This window comes from Pongo pygmaeus, chromosome 11 (genome assembly GCF_028885625.2).
Source record: "Pongo pygmaeus isolate AG05252 chromosome 11, NHGRI_mPonPyg2-v2.0_pri, whole genome shotgun sequence".
NCBI lineage: Eukaryota > Metazoa > Chordata > Mammalia > Primates > Hominidae > Pongo > Pongo pygmaeus.
This window is the reverse complement of record NC_072384.2, coordinates 131,977,469-131,996,128: the sequence shown is the minus strand read 5'-3', so window position 1 is coordinate 131,996,128 and position 18,660 is coordinate 131,977,469. Positions and strand designations below refer to the sequence as shown.

The 18,660-nt window shown below is 52.6% G+C and overlaps 1 protein-coding gene across 10 annotated transcripts in view; it reads right to left on the bottom strand.

Moving 5' to 3' along the window:
* Nucleotides 1–5,825: 5,825 nt before the first annotated feature.
* ARMC9 (armadillo repeat containing 9) overlaps nt 5,826–18,660 on the bottom strand; it is a 180,355-nt gene continuing 167,520 nt past the window's right edge. For 4 of the 10 annotated variants that reach the window (XM_054478426.2, XM_054478428.2, XM_054478429.2 and 1 more), the window contains 2 exons: nt 14,608–14,780; nt 12,028–13,219 (listed from right to left, as the gene is read on the bottom strand). In XM_054478426.2, coding sequence (XP_054334401.1) covers nt 13,197–13,219; nt 14,608–14,780 — 196 coding nt within the window. In that variant the 3' untranslated portion in view covers nt 12,028–13,196. Of the gene's footprint in view, nt 6,485–12,027; nt 14,781–18,660 lie in introns of those variants that run through there. The other 6 variants (XM_063648092.1, XM_063648093.1, XM_063648094.1 and 3 more) reach the window with 4 other exon arrangements.

The window sequence follows — 18,660 nt, the reverse complement described above, 5'->3', positions numbered from 1 at the left end:
GGGACTCAGAAATGAGGATCCTCTGCCCAGGAAAGTGATAATGCCATTTTGGCCCAATCACGGACTAAAATTCGGAACAGCAGTTTGGTCTTGCCCCTGAAATCATACTGGTTTAATGCCAGCTTTAGGCCCATGGTGCCATCTTGCTTCTGGGAATTTATGGAGCCAGAGGCACCAGGACAAGAGGAGGAGCAGAGGCTGGGCCCCTCCTCTCATCTCTGCTTAGACCCTCTCATTGCTGGGTGGAACCCCTGTGCCCTCTTCTTCTTGGGCTGTCATCCCGCAGGGGTCAGGGCTGGAAGGTTAACAGGAGCCCTGGGTATACAAGGGGGCGGCTGGCAGGAAGAGGGTCATTGATGGGCTGAGATTCAGGGCATTTTCAGAGCCAGAGGACCCAAGATTCTGGAGAGTGGAACTAGGATCTGTCCTTAACACTCCGGGAGGGTGACATCAGGAGCTGGGGTGGCTACTGATGGTAGACGTTGGAGAACCAACAGAGGAGAAGAGAAAAGCTCAGTGCTGGGTTTGCTGCTATAAGAGCAGTAGGCCGCTGTAACGGGGACTCAGGGCTTTTGGTGACAGGCCTCAGTGAGAGAACTGGAGCCTGATTCACAGGTGACAGGCATCAGCTTTTGCTGTGTCTCCATCACTTTGCAAGGCTATGAGGTTTGATGCCACGTCTGTCTGGCTTAGGGGACCTGCTTTGCTGTCTGACCCCTGAGACCAGCCAGCGAGTGGGTGAGGGCAGAGGGGCAGGGCCAGTGCAGTGAGCTGCAGGGTCCTGGTACTGGAGACAGTGCTGCAAGGCCAGAGCTCCTAGGTGGGGCATGAAGCCCAGTCAAGGCATTGCAGTGCCTGCCTGTCCCCACCCACAGCCACTGGTCATGGAGCCTCATAGTCCAGCAGTAAACTTTTCGTTAGAACCACTGTGTGGGAAAAAACTGTGGTGTATTTCATTCCTGGGCCAGATTGAGTTTCTGAGTTTTATTTAACTACAATTATGACCTTGAACTCTTCAGTCCAGTTTGCGGGGCCCACTGCTGCCTGTGCCTGATGGAGACCTTAAAATCCTCAGCATGAACCTTGGGCCTCATGGCCGAGGCTGTGGCCCAGGTCTCATCCACCAAAAGAGCCCAGAGCTGAGTCTGGACCTCGAGCTGGGCACTGCCGCTGTCACCATCTGTCCCGCCTTTAATCCCTGTGCTGGATTCCTTAATCACAGGCCACATCATTCCCTCTTTTGTCCCTTCATCATCTTGCATTTATACACGACACCAAGAGAACCCTCATGATTTTGAAATAAAAGTGAAGGTGGAAACTTGTTTTCCTGAGTGGAGCACAGAGTGGAAGATGGAGTGGAGAAGAGTGGAGGAGACAGTGAAGGAGGGATTGGAGGATGGAGTGGAAGAGAGAGTGGAGGAGAGAGTGGAGGATGGAGTAAAGGAGGGAGTGGAGGATGGAGTGGAGGATTGAGTGGAAGATGGAGTGGAGGAGAGAGTGAAGGAGGGAGTAGAGGAGACAGTGGAGAATGGAGTGGAGGAGGGAGTGAAGGATGGAGTGGAGGATGGAATGGAGGATGGAGTGGAGGAGGGAATGGAGGATGGAGTGGAGGAGGGAATGGAGGATGGAGTGGAGGAGGGAATGGAGGATGGAGTGGAGGAGGGAATGGAGGAGAGAGTGGAGAAGGGAGTAGAGGAGACAGTGGAGGATGGAGTGGAGGAGAGAGTGGAGGATGGAGTAAAGGAGGGAGTGGAGGATGGAGTGGAGGATTGAGTGGAAGATGGAGTGGAGGAGAGAGTGAAGGAGGGAGTAGAGGAGACAGTGGAGAATGGAGTGGAGGAGGGAGTGAAGGATGGAATGGAGGATGGAATGGAGGATGGAGTGGAGGAGGGAATGGAGGATGGAGTGGAGGAGGGAATGGAGGATGGAGTGGAGGAGGGAATGGAGGATGGACTGGAGGAGGGAATGGAGGAGAGAGTGGAGAAGGGAGTAGAGGAGACAGTGGAGGATGGAGTGGAGGAGAGAGTGGACGATGGAGTGGAGGATGGGGAAGGGAGTGGAGGATGGAGTGGAGGAGGGACTGGAGGAGGGAGTGGAGGAGGGAGTGGAGGAGACAGTGGAGGATGGAGTGGAGGAGACAGTGGAGGATGGAGTGGAGGAGACAGTGGAGGATGGAGTGGAGGAGACAGTGGAGGATGGAGTGGAGGATGGAGTGAAGGAGACAGTGGAGGATGGAGTGGAGGATGGAATGGAGGAGACAGTGGAGGATGGAGTGGAGGAAGATGTGGAGGATGGAGTGCAGGAGGCAGTGGAGGATGGAGTAGAGGAGGCAGTGGAGGATGGAGTGGAGGAGGGAATGGAGGATGGAGTGGAGGATGGAGTGGAGGAGACAGTGGAGGATGGAGTGGAGGATGAAGTGGAGGAGACAGTGGAGGATGGAGTGGAGGATGGAGTGGAAGAAACAGTGCAGGATGGAGTGGAGGATGGAGTGAAGGAGAGAGTGGAGGAGGGAGTGGAGGATGGAGTGGAGGAGACAGTGGAGGATGGAGTGGAGGAGACAGTGGAGGATGGAGTGGAGGAGGGAGTGGAGGAGGGAGTGGAGGATGGAGTGGAGGAGACAGTGGAGGATGGAGTGAAGGAGACAGTGGAGGATGGAGTGGAGGATGGAATGGAGGAGACAGTGGAGGATGGAGTGGAGGAAGATGTGGAGGATGGAGTGCAGGAGGCAGTGGAGGATGGAGTAGAGGAGGCAGTGGAGGATGGAGTGGAGGATGGAGTGGAGGATGGAGTGGAGGAGACAGTGGAGGATGGAGTGGAGGATGAAGTGGAGGAGACAGTGGAGGATGGAGTGGAGGATGGAGTGGAAGAGACAGTGCAGGATGGAGTGGAGGATGGAGTGAAGGAGAGAGTGGAGGAGGGAGTGGAGGATGGAGTGGAGGAGACAGTGGAGGATGGAGTGGAGGAGACAGTGAAGGATGGAGTGGAGGAGGGAGTGGAGGAGGGAGTGGAGGATGGAGTGGAGGAGACAGTGGAGGACGTAGTGGAGGATGGAGTGGAGGAAGGAGTGGAGGAGGGAGTGGAGGAGGGAGTGGAGGGAGTGGAGGATGGAATGGAGGATGGAGTGGAGGAGGGAATGGAGGAGAGAGTGGAGAAGGGAGTAGAGGAGACAGTGGAGGATGGAGTGGAGGAGAGAGTGGAGGATGGAGTGGAGAAGGGAGTGGAGGATGGAGTGGAGGAGGGAGTGGAGGAGGGAGTGGAGGAGACAGTGGAGGATGGAGTGGAGGAGACAGTGGAGGATGGAGTGGACGAGACAGTGGAGGATGGAGTGAAGGAGACAGTGAAGGATGGAGTGGAGGATGGAGTGGAGGAGGGAGTGGAGGATGGAGGGGTGGATGGAGTGGAGGAGGCAGTGGAGGATGGAGTGAAGGAGGGAGTGGAGGATGTAGTAGAGGAGACAGTGGAGGAGGGAGTGGAGGAGACAGTGGAGGAGGGAGTGGAGGAGGAAGTGGAGGAGACAGTGGAGGAGGAAGTGGAGGAGACAGTGGAGAAGGGAGTAGATGAGACAGTGGAGGATGGAGTGGAGGAGGGAGTGGAGGAGGGAGTGGAGGATGGAGGGGTGGATGGAGTGGGGGATTGAGTGGAGGAGACAGTAGAGGATGGAGTGGAGCAGGGAGTGGACGAGAGTGGAGGATGGAGTGAAGGATGGAGTGGAGGAGGGAGTGGAGGATGGAGTGGAGGAGGGAATGGAGGATGGAGTGGAGAATGAAGTGGACGAGAGTGGAGGATGGAGTGGAGGAGAGATGGAGGATGGAGTGGAGAAGAGAGTGGTGGATGGAGTAGAGAGTGGAGGATGGAATGGAGCCTGGCATGGTTTTGAACTCAAAGAAAGAGGTGTTTGCTCCCAAGCAAACCAAAGGGGCCCAGCCAAATGCTGATTTCCCTGGAAGGACCGGAGCCCTGGGCATCCATCGGCACCTCCCGATGGAAGGGTAAAGGGCCTGTGGAGTGTTGGAGGTGGTTTCACAGTTAAAAATTTAAGGACCGGAGTTACACCGGGCTTGAAGGTGGGTTTTGAAGGAAGATGGGAGCAATGTGGCACACAGAACTCAAGCAGCAATCCCAAGTCTGAGTGACCAGGGTCAGTGTTTTGGTTATAAACCTTTGGATTGCTAGTGACACCCAACTGGAAGTATCTTTTTTATTTTAAAGGGAGAGATTTATTGGCTCAGATAAGCTGAGCAGGGCCGGGTATTGCTGGAAACAACCAGATTCCACTGGGCGATCGGCCCCTCTGCCTCTTCCTGAATAGCGGCTCTGTCTCTCCTCCTGTACCATGGCTTCCTCCAGAGATGGAGGCCCAGCCACCGGTGGCTCTCATCTCAGCTTTGTCTTTGAAAGGGAAAGTGGGGGGTCCCATCTGCTCCCGACCAGGGCAGTCAGGCAGTTCCCATGTGGACCACATGGTGAGAGTGGGGAGGGGAGGCCTCTGCCTGGAGGGAGGCCCGCTCAACCCTCACCCTGGCCGGGCAGCGCCGCAGCTGCTGATGGCTCTGGGGTCCCAGGCCACACCAGAGGAACCCCACAGACGGGCTCAGCAGAGCACCAGGACGCCCTGAAGCCCAAGTTCCGGGGGTTGTGTGATGCCACTCTCCACCCATCCTCTGCACATGACAGCCTCGGCCTCGGTGGCCTCTGGAAGCGCCGTTGTTGATCGTGGCCCCCCTTACTGGCTTCAGCTGGCCTGACTCATGAATTGATTCTCCTTGAGATCTTTGTATTGACAACGGCCACTCCCTCCATTCTTCCTCTCAGCCATGGGAACAACAAACATCCAGTTGCCTGGGCCTTGGCCTCACCCCAGAGGATGGCCTTGCCCTGCCTGACTCTGCTTCCTTTCCTAGGATGGGGGCATTGGTCCTGGGGTCTCCTAGTACCCCAGCAACCTTGCCCACTCATGTGCACTCATGCGGCACAGCAATAGCAGTGAGTCAGAGAGTGAGGTCTCCTCCCTGTCACTATTTCCAGGGTCCCCGGGGGAGGGGGGTTTCACAAAATCTGAAACTTCTCTCCTCTTTGGCCTGGTTTTTGCATTTTTCCACCTGATCACTATTTCCTGCCCTCTGTGGAGTCTTGGCTGCTGCTGGGGTCTCCCAGGGATGCTGATTCCCAGTCCCTGCCTCCCCGCCAACCCCAGCCTCGCCCCCCGCCCCCCGGTCTCTGCGGCAGCCTCCTGGGCCTTGTCCAGGGTGCTCAGCGCACAGCAGCCGCCTCCTTGCTGGTTTGCCACACAGCCCCAGGGCAGTCATCCCAACAGGGCCCAGGTGGGATGCCTGAGGCCAGGCAGGGCCATTGGCCTATCCTCAGACCCTGGGGCCAAGGGCCTCCCTGGAGGCTGTGCACACATTCTTTTTTCTCTGTGTCGCCTGGGCTGGGGTGCAGTGGCACAATCTTGGCTCACTGCAACCTCCACTTCCTGGGTTCAAGCAATTCTCCTGCCTCAAGCCTCCTGAGTAGCTGGGATTACAGGCGCACGCCACCATGCCCGGCTAATTTTTGTATTTTTGATAGAGACAGGTTTTCACCATGTTGGCCAGGCTGGTCTCAAATTCCTGACCTCGTGATCTGCCCACCTCGGCCTCCCAAAGTGCTGGGATTACAGGTGTGAGCCGCCGCGCCCGGCCAGCTGTGCACACATTCTAATCATGCTGTTCCCCTTTGAGGCCCTGAAAGACTGGCCTTCGGCTGGGCTTGGTGACACGTGCCTTTAATTCCAGCACTTTGGGAGGCCTCACAGGAGGATCAATTAAGGATAGCCTGGGCAACATAGCAAGACTGTCTTTAAAAAAAAAAAAAAAGACTGGCGTTTGGCTGGGAATGGCAATGGTAATGGTGTCCCGACTCCAGGCCCCAGCCCTTCAGCCCCACTCTCCTTGCCTTTGGCTGAGGTACTTTATCCAGCCTCTACCCCACCTTCCCTCAGTAAACCCGGGGTCCCTGGTCCTGCCCCTAAGGGCCTATAAGCCACTGGGACCCTCTGCCTGGCTTCTCCCTTGAAGACGGTGCTGCCTGAGTTGAGGCCTGGCTTGGCGTAACTTGGAAACTTGCTGGTCAGAGGGCGGCACCCTGTACCCACCTCCCTTCCAGCCTGGTCAGTGCTCCCCACTCCAGGCTGTTTGAGACCCAGGCCACACTATCATGTATCCAGTGAACTCTTCACTCCCAGGAACTGGTGACTCATCACTGAAGACTCGTGACAAAGAGCAGCTCCACACCTGTGCACACTTGGGGCAGGCGTGTTTCCAGAGGCCCACAGGGACAGTGAGAGTGTGAGCAGCAACACTGCGCCAAGCAGGAAGGTGTCCAAGTGACACCCAGGGCAACTGGAAGAAGCCCTCGGTGATCACAGAAATGGGGAGAGGCTCTGAGCCAGATGCCGGAAGGTGTGCTGACACAAGTGCTTTGGGCCAGTGCGATCCCTGAGGACCTGTAGAAAGAGATTTGGGCAGAGTCAGCCGCTACCTCTCCATCGCGCATGCCACACCCTTGGCTTTGCCATTTCAGGGACGCACACTGCCTTGTTTCCTCTAACTCTTCCTGACATAGTTCCTGGTCCATCCAACATCCTGCGTCTGAGGCTGCACCGTCTTGCACTGCTTCTGCCAGTGGTGTGCTGGTAAACATTTAATAACCAGCTCTTGGGGGTGGGGGCTAAAGCTCTGGTTTGTGGTGCTTGCCAATTTCTGTGGTGTAAATACCCCCACCATGGCCAGTTTCAAGCTACCAAAATGATGTCACTGAACACAGAGTTGGGAAGAGATGTCTAGCAGCCTTTGTTAATTCTGTCATATTTCCACCATACAGATGCAACAGATGTGAATAACCTCCAGGACTGAGGACAGTGGATGCAGGAAAATCCTTAGGAAAGGATGTTTTGAGTATTTATTCCCTTTGTTTTTAATAGAATTTATTTTACTGTAAGTTTATATAACTTAAGTTTTGGTAATGGCTATGTTTAAAAGCAGCTCATAGAATGCCCCCAAACTGGGCCAGGTGTGGTGGCTAATGCCTGTAATCCCAGCACTTTGGGAGGCCGAGGTGGGCGGATTACCTGAGGTCAGGAGTTCGAGACCAGCCTGACCAACATGGTGAAACCTCATCTGTACTAAAAATCCAAAAATTAGCCAGGCGTGGTGGCACGTGCCTGTAATCCCAGCTACTTGGGAGGCTGAGGCAGAAGAATCGCTTGAACCTGGGAGGCGGAGCTTGCAGTGAGCTGAGATCGCACCATTGCACTCCAGCCTGGGTGACAGAGCGAGACTCCGTCTCAAAAAAAAAAAAAAAAAAAGAATTCCCCCCAAACTTAGTAATCAGCTCTGTGAGCTGTCCCAAACTGGCCACACACCACTGCCTCCTGCCCAGGGGCCAGAGGAGGGCCTGATGGACTCCTTGCTCCCCAGCACCCCTCAAGATCACAGCTTTGAGGCCTTTGCTCCAGCCTCCCTTCTTAGAGCTCATGCCACCACTTCCCCGTCTTCTCTGGGTCTCCCCTCTGACCTCAATGCCTTTGGCATCCAGCTCACCACCTCGACGGGCACTGGTACAGGCTGACGTCTGGCCAGTACTCTAACGAAACTCTTCTCAAGCTGGCCTCAGCCTGTTAACTTCTTCCCCACCTCCTCTACAGCCCGACCATGGCGACCGCCCTCCATCCCCTGCTTTCCTCCCTGGGTTCCAGAGCTTGCATCCTTGATCCTCCCCCTGCCCTCCCAGTCCTCCTCCCCGCATCCGTAGTCCTCCTCCCTGCATCCGTAGTCCTCCTCCTCCTCCTTCCTTGAAACTCCTGCACCTGCCTGTCGGGGAACCTTCCCCAATAATCACATAGGTTCTTTTCTATTTTTCCTAAGCGTCGGCTGGCTTGAGAAATAAAGGGACAGAGTACAAAAGAGAGAAATTTTAAAGCTGGGCGTCTGGGGGAGACATCACACGTTGGTAGGATCCGTGATGCCCCACAAGCCACAAAAACCAGCAAGTTTTTATTAGGGATTTTCAAAAGGGGAGGGAGTGTGTGAATAGGTGTGGGTGACAGACATCAAGTACTTAACAGGGTAACAGAATATCACAAGGCAAGCGGAGGCAGGGCGAGATCACAGGACCACAGGACCGAGGCGAAATTAAAATTGCTAATGAAGTTTCGGGCACCATTGTCATTGATAACATCTTATCAGGAGACAGAGTTTTGAGATCAACCGGTCTGACCAAAATTTTTTAGGCGGGAATTTCCTCTTCCTAATAAGCCTGGGAGCGCTATGAGAGACTGGAGTTTATTTCATCTCTGCAGCCTCAACCGTAAGAGACGACCACGCCCCCAGGGGGGGCCAGTTCAGAGACCCACCCCCAGGTGCGCATTGTCTTTCTCAGGGACGTTCCATGCTGATAAAAAGAATTCAGTGATATTTCTCCCATTTGCTTTTGAAAGAAGAGAAATATGGCTCTATTCCACCCGGCTCACTGGTGGTCAGAGTTTAAGGTTATCTCTCTTATTCCCTGAACAATTGCTGTTATCCTGTTCTTTTTTCAAGGTGCTCAGATTTCATATTGCTCAAACACACACACTGTACAATTTGTGCAGCTAATGCAATTATTACAGGGTCCTGAGGCGACATACATCCTCCTTGGCTGACAGGATTAAGAGATTAAAGTAAAGACAGGCATAGGAAATCACAAGGGTATTGATTGGGGAAGTGATAGGTGTCCATGAAATCTTCACAACTTATGTTTTGAGACTGCAGTAAAGACAGGCATAAGAAATTACAAAAGTATTAATTTGGGGAACTAATAAATGTCCATAAAATCATCACAATCCACGTTCTTCTGTCATGGCTTCAGCTGGTCCCTGACTTCCCGCAACACCTGTCCTCTTCTTTCTCACCCCCTGGTTCTATCCCCAGTTTCCTATTTCTCTAGTCCCCCTTCTGAGATCCCATCCACCCCCAGGCTTTAGTAGACACTTTAAGGAGATGACTCTGGATAGGGCTCTGTAGGCCTGAATTTTTGCTAATTTTGCAACCATTTCCTAGAAAACTGCCTCATGCTTCAACCTGGGGCTGGTGCTCCGGCCTGGACTGTGGCCATCCGAAAAGGCCAGAAATTCTCCCTAGAAGATGGATGGCAACTTGAAAGCCAGTGGGACTGTGTCTCCACATCCTGACACACTGCAGCCCCAAAGAATATATTTGTTCAATTCAAATCTAAATGGAGAGGGTATACCACAATGGAAAAACAGCCCTAAAAGATTTGGTTCTGCAAAGTTCTGAACAGCATCTATGTGGTAGCTTGCAGCAGTATTGCCCCTGGTTCATTCGGGGTCCCTGTATCCACATCCTTTCACACAGACTTGGGCCTTGGCCATGTGGTCTGCTTTGGACAATGGGAGAATAGTGAATGTGCTATGAGACTTGGGCTTCATCTCTCTTACTGCCATGGGAGCCCCGAGACCACCACGTGAACAAGCCTAAGCCGGAGGAGAACCAAGGACTCAGCCGACAGCCAGCTACCAGACATGAGTGAAGCCCCTGACTGCCCTCTGATCACAAGACACAGTTGAGTTGAGCCACGCCTAGCAGAAGAATCACCTGTCTGTGCCCAGCCCCCATCACTGATCCACATCATTATAGAGCTAATAAATTTGTTGGTTTAAGCCACTAAGTTTCAGAGGTAGTTTGTTAATATGCGAAAGCTAACCTAATCACTTCTTAGAACAGCACACCCCAAATAATATCTGGAGAGATAAAGATAGGCAAACAGGCACACCACCAGCCACAGGCTGTGCTATCAGGCACTGTGGGAGGGTCAGGGGGATCCCCCAGATTCTAGGCCAGGAGAGACGGGTGAGGTATTCACCTTGCATACAAAATTTAAAGGGCTACCTCAAAACTCAGTAATGAAGACACATGATGTAATATTTTGATGTAATATTAAAAAAAAAATCAAATTGGTATCTCTGGTCCACGTCCCAGCTGCCTATTTTGTCAATACAGTTTTATTAAAACTGGGGCTGGGATTAGGGTTAGACAAGCCAGGTGGGGTCATCCAAGTACAGGGCCAGACTTGTTTTTATTAAAAAGTTTGATATTTTATCACGGATTTCTTTTTTCTTTTTCTTTTTTGCATGAACCTTATTCGTTCATTTGTTTTTTTTTTTTTTTTAATTTTAATTTTATTTTATTTTTAGCTCTTTTGATTTGGGCCAAATCTTTCCTCACCTATTGACTAATCTCTGGCATCTAACTGGATCTCAAACCTCCACCTGCCTATTAAAGTCCCCACCACAGGTCCTAATTTAAGCTCTTGCCAGACAGTTCCACCTTGCTGTGAATGCAGAAACGAGATCAGGTCCCACTCAGAAGAAACCAGAAGATGTGAGGTAACCAGAGGGGTGGCTCAGCCTCCAGGGCAGAGGAGCCATAATCTACCTGGGGCCTTACCATTTTCCAGAAGGTCCAAAGATCCCTCTCTGTGGCTTCCCTTGGTAGTTTTCATGGGCATATCTTAGGAGCTATCTGCTTGGATCTCCATCTGGATATCTGACCTTTAAACAGGTTTACTTGTGTTTTAGACTTTTTCCCCTTAGACTGGGGTCATACCCATCCTCAGCAAGCTCATTGGAGCCGGTAGATAGTTGGAATATTTGTGAATAAGTTGTTGGTATTTTAAAAGTATATTTCTAGCTGTCAGCCTTGGAATGCAGAGGCGTGAGCTCAGGAGTGTACTCTCCCAGGGTGTGGTGCAGAGGCCTGGATGATATTTTCAGCACTTTCCTGGAAGAACCACACATACCTCACCTGGTAATCTCAATGTAATTTTTTTTTTGACGGAGTCTCTGTCGCTCAGGTTGGAGTGCAGCGGCATGATCTTGGCTCACTGCATCCTCCGTCTCCCAGGTTCAAGCGATTCTTGTGCCTCAGCCTCCTTGAGTAGCTGGGATTACAGGCGCCCACCACCACGTCCAGCTAATTTTTTGTATTTTAGTAGAGACCAGGTTTCGCCATGTTGGCCAGGCTGGTCTCGAACTCCTGGAGGCCTCAAGTGATCCGCCCGCCTTGGCCTCCCAAAGTGCTGGGATTACAGGTGTGAGCCACCATGCCCGGCCTAATCTCAGTGTATTCTGACCCTAAGTTGGATACTCCCCACTTCTCTAAAAGACTATCTTTTCTTCTCCTCAAACCATCAGACATCTACAGATCAGACTTTAGCTCTTTGGTAGGCTTGAGGGAAAAGTAGTGGCTGACTTCATACGAGGGAGACACTGACTTGACCCCGATGATTCCCCCACCGCCCGGATTTCTGCTGCTCCCATACCAAGGGCGGGAAAGGCTGTGCCAGCCAGTGGCATCTGAGGAATCCGTAGGGGAGTGGACTTCTTGTGGGGAGCGAGAGAGATTTTTCCATTCCACTCCTTTGCTGTTTGTCTGCAACCACTCTACACCTTTTCAAAGTCTCACCACGGAGGAGTTGCATTTTGGGGACCCTCCACTTTTCCTCTGTCTGCACCACTGACACCAGGGGCGAGCTTTGTGTTTGCTCCCGATGCCTCCAGGTCAAGTGAGGAGTTCAGAGAGGGCCTGGCGGCTGACAGGTCAGGACGGCAGCCTTCTTCCCTGAGCACAGAGTGGACACATTTCCAGAGAACCAAGAGGTGGCCACCAGCCCAGTCACATGACAGCATCTAATGTGCCCAGCCTGGAGCCACTGCCAAGAATTCACAAGATTAAGCAGGGTCCCAGCCCTGGATGAGCTTCTGGTCATCTCATGGGTAACCTGGCCTCCTGTTTACCTCCTCTGCCTGCGCTCCTGAGGAGTCAGGGGGCCATGGAAAAATCCAGCGCTTAGCCTTTATTTATGACCATTGGGACCACAGAGATGTCCCCATTGAAGGGTCTGTGGGCAGATCAGATGCCTGGGGGAGGGCATGCGACTTTTATCTGCTTTCCATTTCCCTTCATACACACACACACACACACACAGCACTAAATACCGATGGGTTTTATTTGATTTTAGAGCTTGGGTAACATCCAGGACACCTGTGACTTGCTGGTCCTGAAGGCAAACATCCTTCCTCTGTCCTAAGACTGGATTCTGATGACAGCCCTGGTGAGGGGCACGCACAGCCCTCCCCCGCGGGACGGGTCACTTTGCTGGTAGAGCTGCTTATGTTTATGGTCCCAGTGCAGGGAGGGAGGCAGAGGGCGCTCCCTGGTCACACTGGTGGCCTTTTTAAGGCCTTCGAAAAACGTGTGCAGAAGAGCAGAGCTTTGAAGAGGCTGGAACACACCATATTCTTTCTCAGAATTTTTTTTTTTTTTGGGACGGAGTCTCGCTCTGTCACCCAGGCTGGAGTGCAGTGGCTCGATCTCGGCTCACTGCAAGCTCCGCCTCCCGGGTTCACGCCCCATTCTCCTGCCTCAGCCTCCCAAGTAGCTGGGACTACAGACGCCTGCCACCACGCCCGGCTTAATTTTTTGTATTTTTTTAGTAGAGACGGGTTTCACCATGTTAGCCAGGATGGTCTCGATCTCCTGAGCTCGTGATCTGCCCGCCTCGGCCTTCCAAAGTGCTGGAATTATAGGCATGAGCCACCGCACCTGGCCTTCTTTCTCAGATTTTAACAGAGGAAGAAAACACCAACTTTGCTGCTGAGACTCAGGCTTGGGAATAAAATGAGCTTCACCCTAAGTTCCTTCTGGGTCCTGGTAGTCAGTCCAAGTGAGGAGAGCTGGCATCAGCAGCCTTGGAAAAGCCCTGCTCCAGGCTGGTCCCACACTGCCGCCCCGTTGGGGCCTGGAGGGCCAGGGCTGCAAATCCAGCACCTGCTGTTTCTGGGGCCAGAAGATCTCCTGCAGGCAAAAGCCACCCCTCTCCTCTGTGTGTGAAGGGTGAGCAGGAAACTCCCCTCTCCAGGAGGGCAGTGCCAGGCTCTCCCCAGCCCTCCTTGGTGGCTCTGCCCCGGGAGAAAGTGACCCGGCCGGCGGGGCTGCGATGGCTTTGCTCTGGTGCTGCCTGGAGAGCCGGCCTCCCCTCAGCTCCCAGAGTCTTGTGGACAACTGTCCCTTCACATCCATCACCGGCAGCTGCTGCCAGCTGAGAGCGGGAAGCTGGCTGGTCCTCTGGCAACGTGATGGGGACACCCGGGGACATCCTTACTTCCCGTGAGACTGGCTGCCTGGAGAGAAAAGCCAGAGCAAGATGCCAGTGCTCTGCGGTCTCCGCACAGAATCCCCTCTGTCCCACTCAGTCCCTCTTTCAGCCGGCTCAGAAGCGAGGGAACCTTCTCTCTCCCAGGTCACCAGTTCTGTGGCCTGGGCTCGACTGGCGGGCCGGCTCCTTCCTCACAGGAAGCAGGCTGCTTGGTGCGGGTCACTCAGCCAGCTTTGCTGGCAACAGCTCATGTGTTTGTTGAGCCCACAGGACACACAACGCCCAAGGCTGGCTGAGCCGTCCACACTGCGGCCATGCTATGCTGCTAGATGTGGAGCCAGGTCAGCCACCAGCTGCTGGTGTCACTGTCGCTATGAACTGGGGATCCCTGCCCCAGTGGTACCTTCCTCCTGGCCAAGCCTCCCCTGGATTTGCTGCACCTCCTTGGCACCTGACCTGGGCTGCGACTGGCTGGGCTGGGGTTTTGGGTGTGTTTCCCAGTGGGAAGCAGGAGGGGTCCCAACCTGGCTCCCCAGCCATGGCCATTACCCCCACTTCCAGCCCAGCGTGTCCCCAGCTGACCAGAGCGCCCAGGGCCTGGCCCGGAAGGTAGCAGGGTGGAGCGGGCTGGGGGTGGCCACAGAAATGCGCATATCCTAAGCGGGACTCCTTTCCTCCTGCCTGGCCTTTTGTTCTGTCCTTTTGTTTTCCCTGTGTTTTGGTAAAGCCCTCTAGGAAGGTTCAGCTCAGTTGGGGCGTGGAGGTGGAGGGGCTATCAATTGGCAGAGGCTGGAAGGAGACAGAGAAAGACAGAGAAGTGGTCCTTACAGTGAGCCTCAGGTGAGAGAGTGAGAGGGAGGCCCCAGGGAGAGAGTGGGGGCCCTTGGGCCCATCCCATCTTCAGGCCCTTCTGGCGGCCCCTCCATCCAGCCTGCGAGCAGACACCCGCTTCTGTTTGACCTGGGGATGGCCTGACCAAGGCTGGGCCAGGCAGGGACGCAGTGGCTGAACCAGGGGCTGGACCACCTCCCACCAGGGGAGATCCGAGTTTCAGGGGCAACCCCGGGGCAGCAGGGCCAGCTCAGGGCCAACTCTGTGAGCTCCACAGAGGGAAGTGGGGAGGGGCTTCTCTCTCAGTGACCTGCCTGGAGGTCTCGCTCCTCAGCTTGAGTTTGAGTCACTGAGGCCAAAGGGAATTTAATCGGAAGGAAGATTCAGGCAGAACCGGTCCCTGGAGGAAAGGAAGCCACCTGCTGGAGCCTGGTTGTGTGGGGAAGGGAAGCAGGCCTTCTGCCCTTCTGGCCTGGCCTGGCACACACAGGAGCACGGGGCCAAATATAGCAGCAAAATGCCCTTCCCTCCAGGTTGGTGGGTGGCCAGGCTCCCACGCCAGTGGGGCCCAGGCTGACTTACTCGGCAGGCCCCTTGTGGAGGACGCTGTGGAGTCGGGGCGGCTGGCCTGCTGGGGGCCACACGAAGAGAATAGAGGGGCCAGAACTGATGCGTTTGCCTTTGGTGGGTTCCAGTCCAGCATCTCTGGAGTGCAGGGGGCCCGGGGCTTGCAGATGAAGGCTGATGCACATTCCCTAAAACAAAACATGCAACCTGGAGTCCCATCTACTACAGCATTAGAAACCACAGGAGCGGCCGGGTGTGGTGGCTCCCACCTGTAATCCCAGCACTCTGGGAGGCAAGGTGGACAAATCACCTGAGGTCAGGAGTTAGAGACCAGCCTGGCCAACATGGTGAAGCCCTGTCACTACTAAAAATACAAAAATTAGCCGGGTGGGGTGGCGGGCACCTGTAATTCCAGCTCCTCAGGAGGCTGAGGCCGTAGAACCACTTGAACCTGGGAGGAGGTTGCAGTGAGCCCAGACTGCACCATTGCACTCCTGCCTGGGTGACAAGAGCAAAATTCTATCTCAAAAAAAAAAAAAAAAAAAGAAACTGGCCAAGCACGGTGGCTCACGCCTGTAATCCAACACTTTGGGAGGCCGAGGCAGGTGGATCACCTGAGGTCAGGAGTTCGAGACCAGCCTGACCAATATGGTGAGACCCCCGTCTCTACTAAAAATACAAAAATTACCTGGGCATGGTGGCAGACGCCTGTAGTCCTAGCTAGTCAGGAGGCTTAGACAGGAGAATTGCTTGAACCTGGGAGGCGGAGGCTGCGATGGACCAAGATCACACCACTGCACTCCAGCCTGGGCGACAGAGTGAGACTCTGTCTCAAAAAAAATAAATAAATAAAATAAAAAGAAACCACAGGAGGAAGGAGACGATGGGCATAAGGTGGGGAAATGCAGGCACCAATGGGCAAGAATCCCTGTGCCATGGAGCCTTGGGTCCAGCCCCACCGCTCTCCAGATGGTGACTGCACGGGAGTTCCCTGACACCCTGGGAGCCTCAGCTTCCCTGCCTGTAAAATGTCTAAGGAACAGCTGTGAGAATTCAGTGAGGTCATATCCTGGGCCCAGTTGTTAGCACCCCTTAGATGGAAGTATAGTTCTGGGGAGTAGGACTTGGGAGGAGACTGTGGGATTCTTTTGGTTTGATTTGTTTCTATATACCTTTTTTTTACATTGATAATATATCACTTTAATAATTAGAAAAATAGGCCGGGCACAGTGGCTCACGCCTGTAATCCCAGCAATTTAGGAGGCCAAGGCGGGCAGATCATGAGGTCAGGAGTTCGAGACCAGCCTGGCCAGCATGGTGAAACCCCATCTCTACTAAAAATACAAAAAATTAGCCAGGCATGGTGGTGCGCACCTGTAATCCCAGCTACTCGGGAGGCTGAGGCAGGAGAATCACTTGAACCCGGGGAGGTGGAGGTTGCAGTGAGCTGAGATTGCGCCATTGCACTACAGTCTGGGCGATAGAGTGAGACTCTGCCTCCAAAAAAAAAAAAATGTATATATATATATACACACACACACACACATACATACACACACACATATATATAATAATTAGAAAAATAATACTTACATCTGAAAAGTCTCCAAATTCAAATTAGGAAAACAATGGTATACAAACTGCTCATACTTTAGGTAAGAAGTCTTCAAACTAGGTTCAAAAGGACAGCAAGGACCTAGCCCTACTATCATGCTTTTTTTTTTTTTTGCAACGTGGCCAGGTGTGGTGGCTCATGCCTGTAATCCCGGCACTTTGGGAGGCCGAGACAGGTGGATCGCTTGAGCTCAGGTTGTTCGAGACTAGACTGGGCAACATGGCAAAATCCCATCTCTACAAAAAAGGTACAAAAATTAGCTGGGCATGGTGGCTCGTGCATGTAGTTCCAGCTACTTGGGAGGCTGAGGCAGGAAGATCACTTGTGCCTGGGAGGTCAAGGCTGCAGTGAGCTTTGTTTATGCCAGGGCCCTCCAGCCTGGGCAACAAAGTATGACCCTGTCTCAAAAAATAAAATTTTTGTACCACTCATAACACTATTCCCCCAAATATTTTCCACATTCTACCTTTTGCCTATGTGACGTTGTTGCTTACTTGTAGGTACAGTTACAGGCTCCTGTTACCACTCTGCTTTTATGAGTCTCACCTCACCCTCTCCACACGTCCATGCAGCCTGTCGTTAGCATTTACAAGAGTTGGGTATTATTTCTTCTGATTGATATACTCGGATTTTAATAAATGGATGTTCTGCTTTTCTTTCATTCATTGATCAAGCTCATGCATGCTGAGAATTCTGCTAGGGGCTGGGGATCACAGATCAGGATGCATTTCCTGATGGGATGAGTTCACAGATACGCGGGGCTATCTGACCAGGGAACTGGGTTGTAAAATCATTACATGAAAGCTTTGCTGATGCTTTTTTTACACATACAAAGGAGCTTTGTATATGGTCTAATGAGGTGGTTTCTTTCTTTTTTAAACTGATACATAATTGTATATATTTATGGGGTACAGTGTGATATTCTGATGCAGGTATAACGTGTGTAACCATCAAATGAGGTGTCTTAAAATTATTTGGTTCAAATTTTTATGTTTTACTATTCATATTTTGATATTTTGTGTCATTATTATAATAGTTAACTTATTTTAATTTACCTTTTTTTTTTTTGAAATGGAGTTTTGCTCTTGTTGCCCAGGCTGTAGTGCAATGGTGCAATCTCGGCTCACTGCAACCTCTGCCTCCTGGGTTCAAGTTCTGGTGACTCAGCCTCCCGAGTAGCTGCGATTACAGGCACCTGCCACCACGCCCGGCTAATTTTTGTATTTTTAGAAGAGACGGGGTTTCACAATGTTGGCCAGGCTGGTATCAAACTCCTGACCTCAGGTGATCCACCCACCTCTGCTTCTCAAAGTGCTGGGATTATAGGTATGAGCCACTGTGCCCGGCCAGTTAATTTATTTTAAATTGTAGTAAAATATCCATAATATTTACCATCTTTATCATTTTTAAGTGTAGCCGTGCCATATTTTAAGAAGGAACAACAGAAAACCTAGTAAAAACGACTCACATGAACAGCAGTTCTATTCCCGACACTGGTAAGGGCAGGGGTTAGTGCTGGGTTAGCCCTAGGACTATCGCATGGTCTTGGGGACAGGGCAGCCAGCACCAGCTAGCCTGGGAGGCAGCCCTCAAAGGCAGCCAGGGTCCCCCAGGGTTGGAGGAACTGGCTGTGCAATTCCAGGAGGGATAGCTGGCTTCCATATGGTGCCTTAAAGCCGATGGGCAGCAAGGTCAAGTTACAAGGTCAGGGTCCGCTGAGGCGAGTCAACAAGAAGCCCATGAGAGAAAGCCTGGGCAGCAGGTCCCAGGAATCCGTAACCTCCCACCCCAAGAATAACCGGAAGAGGACACCATCTTTTTGGAGAGCAATTTGCCACTGGGTATCAAAGTCCTTATGTGATGGTTATTAAAAATAATTTTTTAAAATTTGTTTTGTTGGTCGGGCGTGGTGGCTCACGCCTGTAATCCCAGCACTTTGGGAGGCCGAGGCGGGGGAGATCATGAGGTCAGGAGATCAAGACCATCCTGGCTAACATAGTGAAACCCCATCTCTACTAAAAATACAAAAAATTAGCTGGGCGTGGTGGCAGGCGCCTGTAGTCCCAGCTACTCGGGAGGCTGAGGCAGGAGAATGGCGTGAACCCAGGAGGCAGAGGTTGCAGTGAGCTGAGATTGCGCCACTGCACTCTAGCCTGGGAGACAGAGCGAGACCCCATCTCAAAAAAAAAAAGTTCTTTTTTGGACAAGATGAACATTTAAATCAGTGGACTCTGAGTGAGGCAGATCACCCTCCATAACATGAGTGCCCCCATCCAGTCAGCTGAAGGCCGTAATAGAAAAAGACTGATATTCCCTGAGCAAGAAGGGGTTCTGCCAACTGATGGCCTTTGGACTTGAACTGCAACTCTCCCCTGACTCTCCAGCCTGCTGGCCTACCCCATCAGATTTTGCACTTGCCAAGCCTCTCCAATCACATGAGCCAATTCCCTAAA